Here is a 17,028-nt window from a genome sequence, read left to right as displayed (position 1 = left end):
GATTCTGACGATCATCGGGGTTGTGGTAGTGTTCCTGTTCACGTGTTGCCTTTGTGTGCAGTGTGGTCCTGCCTTATGTGGCCTCTGTGCTACAACGTGTATGAGACAACCATCTGTTACCAAGGGGACTCGGTTGGACAGAGCTATGCTACAACGACATCTTGATGGTCTGATGAATATCGAGTATGATTCCGACTAGTGCTTGCCTACATGAGGGCAAAAGGAGCGTCTGAGGTTCCGTGACAATTGTAAGTGGTGTTTTTAACTCGCACGAATATGGTCGAGTCTAGTATCTATGAACCGCAAATGACGAGTTTTGTAAGTGTGCGCAGTTTCGCTGTGCTAACTTAAACCGTTCGTTTGTTATGTGGGTTTGTCATCTGTACCCACGGGTTCCATCTTAGATACGGCATCCATTTTGTCTCTTGCCCTCAAGTAGCCAGCGAACGGACGCTGTCCGCTTCGCGACCCTGGGACTCCCAAGATATGGCGGAAGACGCATGTTCTTTGTAAGTGTCTTTATGACGAGGGGGATGCTACTGTAAGGCAGATGGCGCCGCTCGAGGCTCATCTTGCCGCACGGGCTTATTGTCTCAGTCGTGCATCTCATTAGGCACGTCCCTTTGATGCCTGTATCTCGTGCTTCTCGACACTCCCCTTTTACACCCTTTCCGATCTCCCTACTGTCTCCGTCTTCCTCTGCACCTGTCTTCGTTCCTATTTCGATCTACTTTACTGCTGATTGGAATTTGCTAATGGTGGGAAGATGGGTTTTTACAGTTGGGAACCGCCAAATGTTTCCGCACTTATGTTCCGGATCTTGTGTGTTTCAAAGTGATCTAAGCGACCCCTCTGAGAGCGACTTGTGGGAACCAGGTTGTAAACTATTGTGTATCATGTTATCCTATGGGTAAAAACTGTATAAAAGGAGCGATCCACAAATACAATTTGAAGCAGTCTCCCCGAACTACACTCGATGTACTTCCTGTGACTTCTGTGTTCCCTGCAGTAAATAAACCTTGACTCTTTGACGCCGAAGGAAGTGTCCCGTGTCTCTGTGACTTGTACGCCGGAGCAGGTTACCCACGAAGGTTTCAGGTGTTGTGCCCTGGCACCGCTGGGTCCAAAGAACCCAGTCCTTCAATAGGAGGCTACAAAATAAGACAAGGCGGTACTAAGGAGGGACTACCAAGCCTATTGACCAATGAACAGCCAAAGTTTACAGTGGACAATGGCACAAGCCAATGAAAAATATGGGCGGAGCGTGGGCGGATTTTCAAGTCCCTACCTGACTTCAGCATGCCTTGCAGAGCAGCGCATGCATTGCCCCCGCTCGACCTAAAAAGGCTGAGCTAAAGTAAGTGTAATGTAATGGGCATACTTGGTGTTTTTAACACTGTCGCCAGTCTTATCTTGTATGCTATTGTATGAAGTGCAATTCTTTTTAGGTCTCGCCTGTCGATGCGCATGCGCATCGAGCAAGCGAGACTATTGCGAGTTATCCACACTTTATCCACACTGCAAGGAATCGTGGCGATTCCTTGCAGTGCCCGTGACTTTTAAGGTCAATGCGCATGCGCATTGAGCTTATGCGCATGCGCATTGACCTTAAAAGCGCGTGCGCGTGCACGTCCGTCTCCTAACAACACACACACACCCTCTCCCCCGCTCCGCCCCCTCCCGCCGTGTCGCATTTCTCTATCTCCTCCCCCTCCCCTCTCTTCCTTCCGTCTAACGCCGTGTCGCACCTCTCCCCTCTCCGCCCCCTCCCCGCTCCGCCCCCTCCCCTTCCCTCCGTGTCGCATTTCTCCTCCCCCCTCCCCTCTCTTCCGTCCGTCCGTCTAGTATTTTGATTCCCTAATCTTTCAACTTAATTCTTAAATGTTTTCCTTTATTTAACTCTACTTCTTTGATACTTTCCGCTTTCTAAAAATACCCGTAACTGTTCCCCGATCGGCAACTGTCACCGTAACTGACCCGATCTGAGAGACGTTGCCTAGATACTTCTGTTTACGGCAAAGCGTCCTTAGCCGTACACTAAACAAGCCCAATTTCCTGTAAAGAGACAGGTAGCTTCCTCAACGTAGGCCTAACACGCTCTATTTCCCTTTGATAAAGGACTAACACCTCAGCTCACATCTCCGGCTCAGATGTCTCTCTCTGCAGCTGGCTCGCAGGCCCTGCTGGTGCCTGACCTCCTTCCGTGCCTGGGAGCAGCCCAGCCCCGCTGGCTCCAGGGGGAGATTCCAGTCTGATGGCTCAGGGCGGGCCGCTCCTGCGGCTCTGGAGAGACACCAGCAGTGTGTGCTTCTGCCTGCCCTTCCCAGAAGAGGCGAGCCCTGGCTCCCACGCGGCCTGACGCTCTCCCTTCGACACCCTAAGCCATGACTGTCGGCCACATGCACACCTACATTCAGACCCTACAATCACAGCACTAACACCGACCCCTCTGCCCCTCCCCCCCCCCCCCCCCGGCACTCACGCCCAGCATTCATCTCCCTGCAACCTACCAACCACACATATCCTTGCTCATTTCTCCTCCCCCTCCCCTCTCTTCCGTGTCGCACCTCTCCCCTCTCCGCCCCCTCCCCGCTCCGCCCCCTCCCCTTCCCTCCGTGTCGCATTTTTTTCACTCTTGAATCCTTCCTCCCCTCCTATCGCTCCTTCAATCCAAACACCCCCCTTCCTCATCGGCTTTCTTTTATCCCTGAGAGAATACTTTTAAATAGGCCCCTGCTGGGCATTTTTCCCATTCCCTTCATCTCTGTCACTTTCTCTCTGTTGTATATGCGTTTCTCTTCATGGGAAGCCACTGTCCCCCTCATCGCATGTCACTCTCTCCTCTGAGATGCTTCCTCTCCCGGTCTTTTTCCCCTCTCTCGCTATTGTTTGTTTCCCTGTGTGGTGTCATCCTCCCTCTCTGCCCCCTCCCTTCCTTTTCGTTGTGTATCTGTTTCTACTGCGGTTTCAGCCTCACATCCCGCCCTGGCTCAGATGTCTCTCTCTGCAGCTGGCTCGCAGGCCCTGCTGGTGCCTGACCTCCTTCCGTACCTGGGAGCAGCCCAGCCCCGCTGGCTCCAGGGGGAGATTCCAGTCTGATGGCTCAGGGCGGGCCGCTCCTGCGGCTCTGGAGAGACACCAGCAGTGTGTGCTTCTGCCTGCCCTTCCCAGAAGAGGCGAGCCCTGGCTCCCACGCGGCCTGACGCTCTCCCTTCGACACCCTAAGCCATGACTGTCGGCCACATGCACACCTACATTCAGACCCTACAATCACAGCACTAACACCGACCCCCCCCCCCCCCCCCCCCGGCACTCACGCCCAGCATTCATCTCCCTGCAACCTACCAACCACACATATCCTTGCTACTAAATCCACAAAACGTATACTCATACTGCTGGCACCTGCCCAAATAACCACTGCCGCCCACATAACACCCACACACCCCTAGCATGAACACCCATGCACTTAGGACAATCTCACCCACACACCCCACTGCATTGACATTCTAGCTCATGCCCCTTCATCCACTTCCCTGATACTCGCACCTAGCAATGACTACATTGTGGCATCCTGCCCACTCCTAGCGAGCACACTACAATATGCATCCGCCCCCTCACTCTCTCTGCCCACCCTCAACGCCTCACCCTCACTCACCCTCACCCTCACCCTCACTCTCACTCACCCTCACTCTCACACACCCTCACTCTCACCCTCACCCTCACTCTCACTCACCCTCAACGCCTCACCCTCAATGCCTCACCCTCAACGCCTCACCCTCAACGCCTCACCCTCAACGCCTCACCCTCAACGCCTCACCCTCAACGCCTCACCCTCAACGCCTCACCCTCAACGCCTCACCCTCAACGCCTCACTCACCCTCACCCTCACTCACCCTCACCCTCACTCACCCTCAACACCTCACCCTCAACACCTCACCCTCAACACCTCACCCTCAACACCTCACCCTCAACACCTCACCCTCAACACCTCACCCTCAACACCTCACCCTCAACACCTCACCCTCAACGCCTCACCCTCACTCACCCACCCTCACTCACCCACCCTCACCCTCACCCTCACCCTCACTCACCCTCACTCACCCTCACTCACCCTCACTCACCCTCACTCACCCTCACTCACCCTCACTCACCCTCACTCACCCTCACTCACCCTCACTCACCCTCACTCACCCTCACCCACCCTCACCCACCCTCACTCACCCTCACTCACCCTCACTCACCCTCACTCACCCTCACCCTCACCCACCCTCACCCTCACCCACCCTCACCCTCACTCTCACTCACCCTCACCCTCACCCACCCTCACTCACTCTCACTCACTCTCACTCACCCTCACTCACCCTCACCCTCACCCACCCTCACCCTCACCCACCCTCACCCTCACTCTCACTCACCCTCACCCTCACTCACCCTCACTCACCCTCACCCTCACCCTCACTCACCCTCACCCACCCTCACTCACTCTCACTCACTCACTCTCACTCACTCACTCTCACTCACTCACTCTCACTCACTCACTCTCACTCACTCTCACTCACTCTCACTCTCACTCTCACTCTCACTCTCACTCTCACTCTCACTCTCACTCTCACTCTCACTCACCCTCACTCTCACTCACCCTCACTCTCACTCACCCTCAACCCCTCACTCACCCTCAACCCCTCACTCACCCTCACTCTCACTCATCCTCACTCACCCTCAACCCCTCACCCTCACTCTCACTCATCCTCACTCACCCTCAACCCCTCACCCTCACTCACCCTCAACCCCTCACCCTCAACCCCTCACCCTCACTCACCCTCAACGCCTCACCCTCAATCACCCTCAACCCCTCACCCTCACCCACCTTCACTCACCCTCACCCACCCTCACCCTCACTCACCCTCACTCACACTCACCCTCACTCACCCTCACCCACCCTCAACCCCTCATCCTCACTCACCCTCAACCCCTCACCCTCACTCACCCTCAACCCCTCACCCTCACTCACCCTCAACACCTCACCCTCAACCCCTCACCCTCACTCACCCTCAACCCCTCACCCTCAATCCCTCACCCTCACCCACACTCACCCGCACTCACCCTCACTCACACTCACCCACCCTCACTCACCCTCACTCACACTCACCCTCACTCACCCTCAACCCCTCACCCACCCTCAACCCCTCACCCTCACTCACCCTCAACCCCTCACTCACCCTCACTCACCCTCAACCCCTCCGCCTCACCCTCACTCACCCTCAACCCCTCACCCTCACTCACCCTCATGCTAAAGATTTACAAAAAAACCCATAAACAATTCTAAAAGCACTAACTCTAATGCTGCGAGACCTATTGCATTTCTAATGCTTGTTTTATTAAGAAATTAAACCTGTGTGTATTATGACACATGGCTTTTTCTACCATTCCTTTAAGTCAAGTGGTTCCCACCAGTGCAGAAAATTCCTGTCCTTCAGCAGCCGGATGACAAAGAGAAAGGTTCAACACAGAGCTGCCAAAGGGAAGAGATTGAACAATTTTTCTTCAACTACGTGAAGCAAAAGCAACGAGCAGATGGTAATATCCAGGACATCGACGAAGATGGTAAGTGTTGTTTCTCTTATGGTGCCTATTTAGTTCCCTGGAGCCCCTCCTCTGCGATAAATATGCCACTGTTTAAAGCCCTCAATTCCTTGTTATTTTTTGTGTGATCTAGAGATCGCTTTAATTGCTTGTCAGCCCAATGTAATAAAAAAGCAATGTATTAAAAATACATATATACATACTTCAAAGCTATTTGGGTCACCCTTCTTCGTCCATTTGTTTGTTAAACTGTTATTCAAATGTTGCTGCCGCCCACCATGGCATACAGCATGTCAGTGGATCAGCCCACTTCAGCCATTGGCTCTCTCCCAAAGTAATTCACATTTGACCTGATCACTGGTGCCCATTCACCTAGAAGTAAGCCCATCATAGTGCCAGAGCAGGTGGGCCAGTACTGTACTTTGCAACTGTTTTGTTACCTTTCTCTATCCTTTATTTTTGTAATTAAAATCATGTCTCCCGGTTCTAGCTTTTCAGAGCCAATAGGACCTTTTTTGCACCAGTAAAAAAATGTCTGTGATATGCATTTAAATTAAAAAGAAAATCTATGACTTTCCAAAGTACACCTGCCTTCTGGAATCCGGCATTCTGTTCTATTAAACTGTATGTGATAGTTAATTGAGTAGTAAATTTGCTGATTAGTATTGCAAGCAAAAGACTGCCGATCATTTTTATTTCTAATTTTATTTTTGGGGCATATGCTTACAAAAAACAGCTTAACCATCACACCAGTTTACAAAAGACAGATTTGTCGGTTTTGTCAATGCTTTTTTAAGAAGGTATGTATGTGCAGGACAATGCATTTTTAGGTCTCGCCTAGACGAAAGCAAAAGCGAAGCTTTTGCTGTCTATGCGAGACAACTTATGTTGCCACTTTTCTGGGAATATTGTGGACATCAGACTGTTACGAGCTTTTTCTGCTGTAGTCAGGCTGTCACGAGCTTCTCCTTTGGAGATTTGACCTCGTGAGCGCGCCTTGACTGCATCTAATGGGCCGTGCGCTTCCTTTAGTCAGTTTCACTTTGTTTCATTTCAAAGTGCAGGCGTCAATGTGTCTGGTAGTTGTTCATGTGGAGTGCCTTCTGAGTTCGTGAGCGCGCCTTGACTGCATCTAATGTGTGTGGCTTTTTTTTTCAACGTGGCCCGGGCGCTTGCTTCAGTCAGTTTCGCTTTTAAGGTGCAGGCGTCAATGGGTCTGGTACTTGTTTTATTTCTATTTAATGCTCTTTGGAACAACAATTTTATAATACTTGTGTGTATTACCACTGGCCAGAATTTCAAAGACTTATATTCACGCAGGTGAAATAATACTATTGTGATTAGGGCCGATTTTTGGAGTCTGACCGTTCAGAGTGCAGAGTGGAGCTTCAGAGTGGAGCTTCAGAGTGGAGCTTCAGAGTGCAGAGTGGAGCTTCAGAGTGGAGCTTCAGAGTGCAGAGTGGAGCTTCAGAGTGGAGCTTCAGAGTGGAGCTTCAGAGTGGAGCTTCAGAGTGGAGCTTCAGAGTGGAGCTTCAGAGTGCAGAGTGGAGCTTCAGAGTGGAGCTTCAGAGTGCAGAGTGGAGCTTCAGAGTGCAGAGTGGAGCTTCAGAGTGGAGCTTCAGAGTGGAGCTTCAGAGTGCAGAGTGGAGCTTCAGAGTGGAGCTTCAGAGTGGAGCTTCAGAGTGCAGAGTGGAGCTTCAGAGTGCAGAGTGGAGCTTCAGAGTGCAGAGTGGAGCTTCAGAGTGGAGCTTCAGAGTGGAGCTTCAGAGTGGAGCTTCAGAGTGCAGAGTGGAGCTTCAGAGTGGAGCTTCAGAGTGGAGCTTCAGAGTGGAGCTTCAGAGTGCAGAGTGGAGCTTCAGAGTGCAGAGTGGAGCTTCAGAATGGAGCTTCAGAGTGCAGAGTGGAGCTTCAGAGTGCAGAGTGGAGCTTCCGAGTGGAGCTTCAGAGTGCAGATTCAGAGTGGAGCTTCAGAGTGGAGCTTCAGAGTGCAGAGTGGAGCTTCAGAGTGGAGCTTCAGAGTAGAGCTTCAGAGTGGAGCTTCAGAGTAGAGCTTCAGAGTGGAGCTTCAGAGTGGAGCTTCAGAGTGGAGCTTCAGAGTGGAGCTTCAGAGTGGAGCTTCAGAGTGGAGCTTCAGAGTGCAGAGTGGAGCTTCAGAGTGGAGCTTCAGAGTGGAGCTTCAGAGTGGAGCTTCAGAGTGGAGCTTCAGAGTGGAGCTTCAGAGTGGAGCTTCAGAGTGGAGCTTCAGAGTGCAGAGTAGAGCTTCAGAGTAGAGCTTCAGAGTGGAGCTTCAGAGTGGAGCTTCAGAGTGCAGAGTAGAGCTTCAGAGTGGAGCTTCAGAGTGGAGCTTCAGAGTGGAGCTTCAGAGTGCAGAGTGGAGCTTCAGAGTGGAGCTTCAGAGTGGAGCTTCAGAGTGCAGAGTGGAGCTTCAGAGTGGAGCTTCAGAGTGGAGCTTCAGAGTGGAGCTTCAGAGTGCAGAGTGGAGCTTCAGAGTGGAGCTTCAGAGTGGAGCTTCAGAGTGGAGCTTCAGAGTGCAGAGTGGAGCTTCCGAGTGGAGCTTCCGAGTGGAGCTTCCGAGTGGAGCTTCCGAGTGGAGCTTCAGAGTGCAGCTTCAGAGTGGAGCTTCAGAGTGGAGCTTCAGAGTGCAGAGTGGAGCTTCAGAGTGGAGCTTCAGAGTGCAGAGTAGAGCTTCAGAGTGGAGCTTCAGAGTGGAGCTTCAGAGTGGAGCTTCAGAGTGGAGCTTCAGAGTGCAGAGTGGAGCTTCAGAGTGGAGCTTCAGAGTGGAGCTTCAGAGTGCAGAGTGGAGCTTCAGAGTGGAGCTTCAGAGTGGAGCTTCAGAGTGGAGCTTCAGAGTGCAGCTTCAGAGTGCAGCTTCAGAGTGGAGCTTCAGAGTGGAGCTTCAGAGTGGAGCTTCAGAGTGGAGCTTCAGAGTGGAGCTTCAGAGTGGAGCTTCAGAGTGGAGCTTCAGAGTGGAGCTTCAGAGTGCAGAGTGGAGCTTCAGAGTGGAGCTTCAGAGTGGAGCTTCAGAGCGGAGCTTCAGAGTGCAGAGTGGAGCTTCAGAGTGGAGCTTCAGAGTGCAGAGTGGAGCTTCAGAGTGGAGCTTCAGAGTGGAGCTTCAGAGTGCAGATTCAGAGTGCAGATTCAGAGTGGAGCTTCAGAGTGCAGAGTGGAGCTTCAGAGTGGAGCTTCAGAGTGCAGAGTGGAGCTTCAGAGTGGAGCTTCAGAGTGCAGAGTGGAGCTTCAGAGTGGAGCTTCAGAGTGGAGCTTCAGAGTGGAGCTTCAGAGTGGAGCTTCAGAGCGGAGCTTCAGAGCGGAGCTTCAGAGTGCAGAGTGGAGCTTCAGAGTGGAGCTTCAGAGTGGAGCTTCAGAGTGCAGATTCAGAGTGCAGATTCAGAGTGGAGCTTCAGAGTGCAGAGTGGAGCTTCAGAGTGCAGAGTGGAGCTTCAGAGTGGAGCTTCAGAGTGCAGAGTGGAGCTTCAGAGTGGAGCTTCAGAGTGGAGCTTCAGAGTGGAGCTTCAGAGCGGAGCTTCAGAGCGGAGCTTCAGAGTGCAGAGTGGAGCTTCAGAGTGGAGCTTCAGAGTGCAGATTCAGAGTGCAGATTCAGAGTGGAGCTTCAGAGTGCAGAGTGGAGCTTCAGAGTGCAGAGTGGAGCTTCAGAGTGGAGCTTCAGAGTGCAGAGTGGAGCTTTAGAGTGCAGAGTGGAGCTTTAGAGTGCAGAGTGGAGCTTCAGAATGCAGAGTGGAGCTTCAGAGTGTCAAGAGCAATGCCAATAGCTCTAACTTTAACAAAGGCAAAACCATTGCATTGTAAATGCTTGTTATTTTACCGAATCACATGCTCATGCTGCTGCCTGGTTTGTCTACATGCACACAGGCAGAATCACTCGGTACAAAATGGCTCCTGTTCACTCGTCAGTATGGTCTTGCGCCGCCCCACCTTCCCCCTGCCAAATACATTCATTCCAAATACTGCTTATTTTCATATCAGACTGACTTCTCACATCTGGGATAGCAGGGGCACCTTCCACAGTGATTAGTGCTTCACAAAAAATAATTCTCGGCTAGCGCTCAGAAGCCTTGAAGCTTTGATTGAATGACACTGCAGTTTGATGCCCCGCTCGTTTTTTGATGCTATGCGTTCCAGACACTGATTTTATTAAGACTCACTTGGAGCTCTAAACTGTCACTTGATCTTTCTTTGGGTCATTTCGTTTGCCCGGAAGGACTAACATATCTGTGAAACCCTCTTCTTTTATAGTTTGAGCATCGTCTTCGTTTAGCAGGATAACATTATACATTTGAAAATACAAATATCCGGGAAGAGCAGAGAGCAAATCTCCGCGATGTTGGGCATTCTCCTATCATAAAGGAAGCGTGTTGGTGGGACCTGTGGCATCTAACGCATCATTTAACCCTATATGCGTGAGCACCTACCACAATAATGTATAGGATGAGTTTGTTCCGTTCCCGTTTTTAATTTGATGTAAAACTCAAATCACTGCACACTCTCTACTACACACTCTCTACTACACACTCTCTACTACAGTCACTACTCTCTACTACACACTCCCTACTACAGTCACTACTCTCTACTACACATTCTGCTACACACTCTCTACTACAGTCACTACTCTCTGCTACGCACTCTACTCTCTACTACACTCTACTACACACTCTCTACTACACACTCTACTACACACTCTCTACTACACACTCTCTACTACAGTCGCTACTCTCTACTACACACTGTACTACACACTCTACTACAGTCACTACTCTCTACTACACACTACTACACACTCTCTACTACAGTCACTACTCTCTACTACACACTCACTACACACTCACTACTACAGCCACTACTCTCTTCGACACACTCTATACTAGACACTCTCTACTACACACTATCTACTACAGTCACTACTCTCTACTACACACTGTACTACACACTCTACTACAGTCACTACTCTCTACTACACACTACTACACACTCTCTACTACAGTCACTACTCTCTACTACACACTCTACTACACACTCACTACACACTCACTACTACAGCCACTACTCTCTTCGACACACTCTATACTAGACACTCTCTACACACACTATCTACTACAGTCACTACTTACTACACTCTCTACTACACACTCTACTACACACTCTACTACACACTCTACTACACACTCTACTACACACTCTACATTACACACTCTACATTACACACTCTACATTACACACTCTACATTACACACTCTCTACTACACACTCTCTACTACACACTCTACACTACACACTCTACTACACTCTACTACACACTCTGCTACACACACGCTCTACTACACACTCTACTACACACCCTCTACTACTCTCTACTACTCTACTACACATTCTCTACTACTCTACTACACACTCACTACTTTCTACTACACTCTACTACAGACTCTCCACTCTCTACTCCACACTCTCTACTCCACACTCTCTACTTCAATCTCTCTACCTCAATCTCTCTAATTCAATCTCTCTACCTCAATCTCTCTACTTCAATCTCTCTACTTCAATCTCTCTACTTCACATTCTGTATTACACACTCTCTACTACACACTCACTACTCTCTACTACACACTCTCTACTACACACTCTACTACACTCCCTACTACACATTCTCCTACACACTCTACTACACACTCTACTACACACTCACCACTCTACTACACACTCACCACTCTACTACACACTCACTAGTCTCTACTGCTCACTCTCTACTACACACTCTCTACTACACACTCTCTACTACACACTCTCTACTACACACTCTCTACTACACACTCTCTACTACACACTCACTACTCTCTACTACACACTCACTACTCTCTACTACACACTCACTACTCTCTACTACACACTCTACTACTCACTTACTACTCTCTACTCACTCTCTACTACTCACTACTACTCTCTCTACTACTCACTACTACTCTCTCTACTACTCTCTCTACTACTCTCTCTACTACTCACTCTCTACTACTCACTCTCTACTACTCACTCTCTACTGCTCATGACAATGCCATTTATTTATCTGTTTCCAAAACCAACACATAAATAAAACATTTGTCATTTACAATGCCAAAAGCGCTAACTTTTGCAAAGGCGAGACCGTTGCATTGTAAATGCTTGTTTTTAAAGGGTAGTATGTCCTCCTCCGGGCATACAGTGCTGCCTCGAGTTTCTAAAGGGTATGTAGAAGTCCCCTTTTGTAAGGGTGTAGCTTGAAAATCTTTGCATGGTCAGTCATCGCCATCACATCCTTTCTGGACTATTGTCATTCTCATTTACTCTGTATCCCAAAACCTGCATTGCCAGGCTACAAGGGTTGTGAAACCAGGCTTTCAGAATGTGCCTTGGCATCTCTAAATGCGAGACAGCCATTACAATGTGGGCTTTACACCGCGCTACCATTACGACGCAGACATCACAACGCAAGTCGTTACAACGACATGTGCTGGATGGCGCTATATAATAAGGAATAGTATAATTTACTATTCCAACACCTTCCCTACTGTTAGGTAGGCTGGAGTTGGAATAGTAAATTATACTATTCCTAAATCCTGCGTTTATTGCGGTGTAAACACTGCGTCGCAATGACATACATCCCTCTAAATGGGCCCAGTGGAAGCCAGAACCAAAGTCAAGGTTCTCTGCACCATTCCCAAAGTATTCTGGGATTCATTTCCAAAATATCACCAGAAATGAGCTTCACGCTATGCCCTGCTTAGGAAACCATGCCCATCTGCTAACCTAACCGCTCAACATTTATTCAAGCAGATGAATCACTGACACAGATCACTGAACCTGGTCCTGTAAGAATCAAGCAGCTGATGAAAGCAGAGCTATTCAGACTCCGTTAATAAAGGAGTTTGCAAACTACAAGGGGCAGTGACTGGAGAACATAGTTGTGTCCACCCACCCTGAATGAATGCACTTTCCCCATTTAAAATAAATGTGTGTAATGTCTAGTATAAACCTCTCAAATATATAAATTAATTGATTGTGAACTCTTACTAGGGAACCAAACACATGTGCTATTTAGATGGGCAGTGAATGCACACAATACTGATGGAGAGAAAATCCTAAAGCGGTTTTGGGAATTGAATGCTCAGTTGTGTTTGGGAAGATAATTTAGTTTCTCATCTAACACAAGTGGGGTGCTCGATGCTACACACGATTATTCAACCCAGTAGTCTTACAATGTTCACAAAACCTAGCTAGCGCCTGCTTGTTTACAAGGCAAAAACGAGTTGGCACCTTACTGCGTCCAACGCAGAAATCCGTAAGGGTTGTTCGTGTTCTACTGCTAATTGAATGCCTCTTCTTAAGTAGGAAGTTCTTTATTTCTAATCTAGGATAATATGTCCTTTCCTTGCTAGAGTAAGGTTCAACATTGCTTGCTCAACATCTTCGTTGTTATTTTAATATTTATGTAAAACCTTCTTTCCCATCCAAAAAGCACTAAAAAACTTTACTCTAAATAGAAACCTGGTTATAGGGGTGGGTAACCCAATAAACCCTTGCGGGCTTGGGCAGTCAATATGTTTAAAGTAAAAGGTGCCAGCAAGGGATTTGTTTACAAATCAAAGTTGAACAGTGTAGTGAAGTCTATATTATTTAGACTTATCAACTGAGCAAAACAACAACTGTTCTTCTTATTTATTATCTGTTTATGAACCTTAAAGAAGCTACCACACTAGCCCCATATAAGTAGAACAAATTAAACAGATTACCAACACTATCATAAATAGTGTTGGTAATCTGTTTAATTTGTTCTACTTATATGGGGCTAGTGTGGTAGCTTCTTTAAGGTTCATAAACAGATAATAAATAAGAAGAACAGTTGTTGTTTTGCTCAGTTGATAAGTCTAAATAATATAGACTTCACTACACTGTTCAACTTTGATTTCTAAATAGAAACCAGCTTCCTTGAGTCCAGTGTCCAGCAAAGCAGGTAAAACTCAAACGGAAAATATAGTTTTGTGCTTATTTTAGAACTGCATCCAGTTAGAGGGCAGTCGATTTCTTGGCTAACCCTTTTGGAATAGCTTGTTCACTCGCTAATGCCCTGCATTTGCTTGTATCGAAAAGCAGAATGACTAATATTCCTTCAATCCGTTAAATAAAACAAGATTAAAAGAATTGAGGCCTGTTCATAGGTAGTAGCCTCAGTGGATACCAACATCGGTATCTGTTTCCCAGTATGAATGGCTATCTCTTCCAATGTCGTTAACTTGCCCTTGATGTCTCAGTGCTCCTTGCTTCATGTCTCACTCGCCCGTGCCTCTGTCTCACTCTCCATTCCCCCTTGTCTCCTGTCAATGCCGCCTCCTCCCCCTTCTGTGCCTCTTTGACACCCCCCATGACTATGCATCCCTGCACTAATGCCCTTTTTTTACTCCTCCAGTGTCTGCCATCATGGGATTTCTGTGCCCTTCCCAAAGCTGCAACCTTTTTGTCCCTGTTTTCCAGAGTTAAGTCTCCCACCTGCAGAGGAACCAGAGACAGACGACAGTGGCGTGGATGCAGAGAAGCCGCTTCCGAGCCATATGCACATTGCTAAAGATGTGATGGAGAGATGTATACACCTTCTGTCGGACAAAGACCTGAGGGTCCGCTTAAAGGTCAGTGGGCAGCACCATCTTCCTGGTAACTGTGGTGCCCTTTCCTAGCTTTCTTCCAGCACCTGCAGAAAGCCTGAGATACCTGCACAGAAGTCTTTCTTCCATGTCTAATCCATGACTCCTAGGGGCTGGAGGAATTGTCATCAAACAACTGCTGTGGGTAACTGATCAGCTTGTATACGATAGCACATTTTGACTCTGCCCTGTGCAGCGAGCAATACAATCACAAAACGATTTGATGCTTTCATTTGGAGCAGTTGTTGGAAAACAAACCATTATTCAATAGGAAGTATCTTACAGCATTCAAAACAATGATGTGTAGACTACAGAGTTTGCATTTATTCATATTATTTTGTGCATACTGTTAAGTGCAACATGACAGAGTGATGCATTCAAGTCACAAAGAAGTTTAGGGTAAAACCAGGGTGTACTCCTTTGTCAGATGCGTTTTTAGTACTTGTGACATGTAAGGAATTATTGTCCATGATGAAGTTTGTATGAAGAATGCTCCATTTCAAAGCCATGGTTTAGTCCAGCGCCAAATACCCATTTTTCCTTTCCGCCTATAATAATTTTTGAGTTTAAAGAACACACTCATCTAAGATGTATTTTCTCTCCAGTTTTATATTGTATTACATTAAGTTCCTGACTCTTGAATTATTATAACGTTTTTGTAGAGCGCACGGCCACTCAGATGAGTGTCCTGGCTCTAAGGTGTGTTAACCACTAGTCAGAGGAAGTTATTTACATAGCCAGATTGAACAACCGAGTTTTAAGGCTCTGAAGCAGTGCTTGAAATGGAAAAATAGAAGTACTGCTTGTTTTTGAGAAGTGCCGGTACTCTCCAATTAAAAGTATTATGTCTCTCTTAAGAAGTGCAGGTACTGTCCCTCTCAAAATAAAAAAGTGCCAGTACTCCGTACCGGACAGTACCGGCCCATTTAAAGCACTGGTCTGAAGGCACCTTCATCTTTAGTGGCCCAAGAATCAAGGGAAAGAGCATTCCAGCCAGAAGCGGCGAGAGCCGCAAAAGAGGAGCCACACCATTTCCTCCGTTTGATGTTTGGAACAACAGCCAACGGAGTATCAGAGGAATGCAGAGTTCTCGCTGAAAGGTAGTGTGCGAGCATGTTAGGAGCGGGGACATGACTTACAAAAGGCTCTATTTGACATTACAAGCCCCTTGAAATGAGCTCTCTCATGCATTGGCGACCAGTGCATTTCCTCACGGTCCAGACGAATGGGGTTGTTTTTTCCGGAGCCCTAAATGAAGTCCAGCTACAGCGTTCTACATAAACTGGAGTCTCTTAAGTTGGAAAGCTAGGAGACCCCAGTACGGAGAATTGGTGTAGTCCAAACGTGAAGTTATGAGAGCATAAATTACCGTCTTCGGCAATGTAGAGGGAGCAGAAATAGGAACATTTTTAAGGATCTAAGAAGGCAAAAGCAGACTCCTACCACGCTGTTCCCTGGGCGCTGAAGGATAACTTATTGTCAAACTTTACCCCAAGGTTGCATACAACTGTGACAGGGGTAGGAGGAGAGCGAGCAGAACTGGGCCAGAATTCCCCTCCACGAGAAGTAAGACTGATGCCAAAAACGAATACTTCGGTTTTGCTGGTGTTTCATTGAAGATTGCTCCAGCACATCCACTGTAATACCACTGACAGACTTGCCACAAATCTATTATGGGAATTGGGAATATTACTGTCCCAGGTAAGGAAAATCTGCATGTCATCAGCATAGGACACCACCTCCTGCATGCCAAAAGATTCCACCAGAGGAGCCTTATAGACATTAAATTGCGTTGGGCTCAGGGCGGACCACTGAAGAACTCTGAATCTCAAATGTTTGGAGTGAGTCCAACGCAAAAGGTAGCATCCACATCAACTGACTTCTGTCAAATAGAAAAGCCTAAAGCAGGCCAATGCTGCCCCATGTATCCCACTGTTTCTCAGTCGTTGAAGGAGGATAGAGTGGGAAACTGTTAGAAATAAAAGCAGGAGGGCCACTTGCTTCCCTTGGTCCACAGCAAGCTTGATGGTGTTGGCAACTTCTACCAGTGTAGATTCTGTGCTATGTCTTGGGTGAAAACCCGATTGAGATGGATGCAACAACTGATTAGAGTCTAAATACTTAGCAGTTAGGCATTATCCTGTTTTTCCACAGTTTTAGAGAAGGTTCATAGTAGCGAAAAGGCCTGTAATTGGCCATGATGGACTTGTCTGCAGACGTTTTTTTCAGAAGCGGAATAAGTGTAACTTTTTTCCAACAGCTTGGAACAGTGGGCTGGCATAGGTAGACATTTAAAAGGGAGTTAAGAGTAGGATTAATAGCCACACGATTGTCCGCCATGATATGAGAGGGCAAGCATCATTGGGATAACCAGATTTACAGTATTTTAGGGCATTCTCAGGTAGTTCTCCAGGGATATGGTGGCTAATTCAGCCAAGGAGCAGAGTCGAGTGGTTAAGGCCTATCAAAGGCGGGCTCCCACGCCAAGCTTATTGTCAGATCCTGAGGTATTTAAAGCATCCACAATGCCCTTGATCAGAAAGTCGCTCACATCATTTAGGAGAATCCGCAAGGGGCTGTGCTAAAGCATTAGGGTTTGAGAATTTCTTAGCTATCTTAAAGACCAATTTCACTGGCAAAGAAATTAGCTTTAGCGCTCTTAATTACTTCATAATAGACATATAGATCCTTTTTAGGTTTCGCTGGGGGGCGGAGCCGTTAGGCTCCTCCTCCAGAGAAATCTGTAGTTTCTAGTATGGGTGAC

At 47.9% G+C, this 17,028-nt stretch overlaps 1 protein-coding gene across 1 annotated transcript in view; it reads left to right on the top strand.

Annotated features, from left to right (window-relative positions):
* TTI1 (TELO2 interacting protein 1) overlaps positions 1-17,028 on the top strand; it is a 292,570-nt gene that overhangs the window by 113,976 nt on the left and 161,566 nt on the right. The window contains exons 3-4 of the mRNA XM_086932235.1: positions 5,437-5,604; positions 14,098-14,249. Of these exons, the coding sequence (XP_086788361.1) occupies positions 5,437-5,604; positions 14,098-14,249 (320 nt within the window). The remainder of the gene's footprint in view (positions 1-5,436; positions 5,605-14,097; positions 14,250-17,028) is intronic.

Source organism: Lissotriton vulgaris, chromosome 7, assembly GCF_964263255.1.
Source record: "Lissotriton vulgaris chromosome 7, aLisVul1.2, whole genome shotgun sequence".
NCBI classification, from domain to species: Eukaryota; Metazoa; Chordata; class Amphibia; order Caudata; family Salamandridae; genus Lissotriton; species Lissotriton vulgaris.
This window is presented reverse-complemented; position numbering and strand designations above follow the sequence as displayed.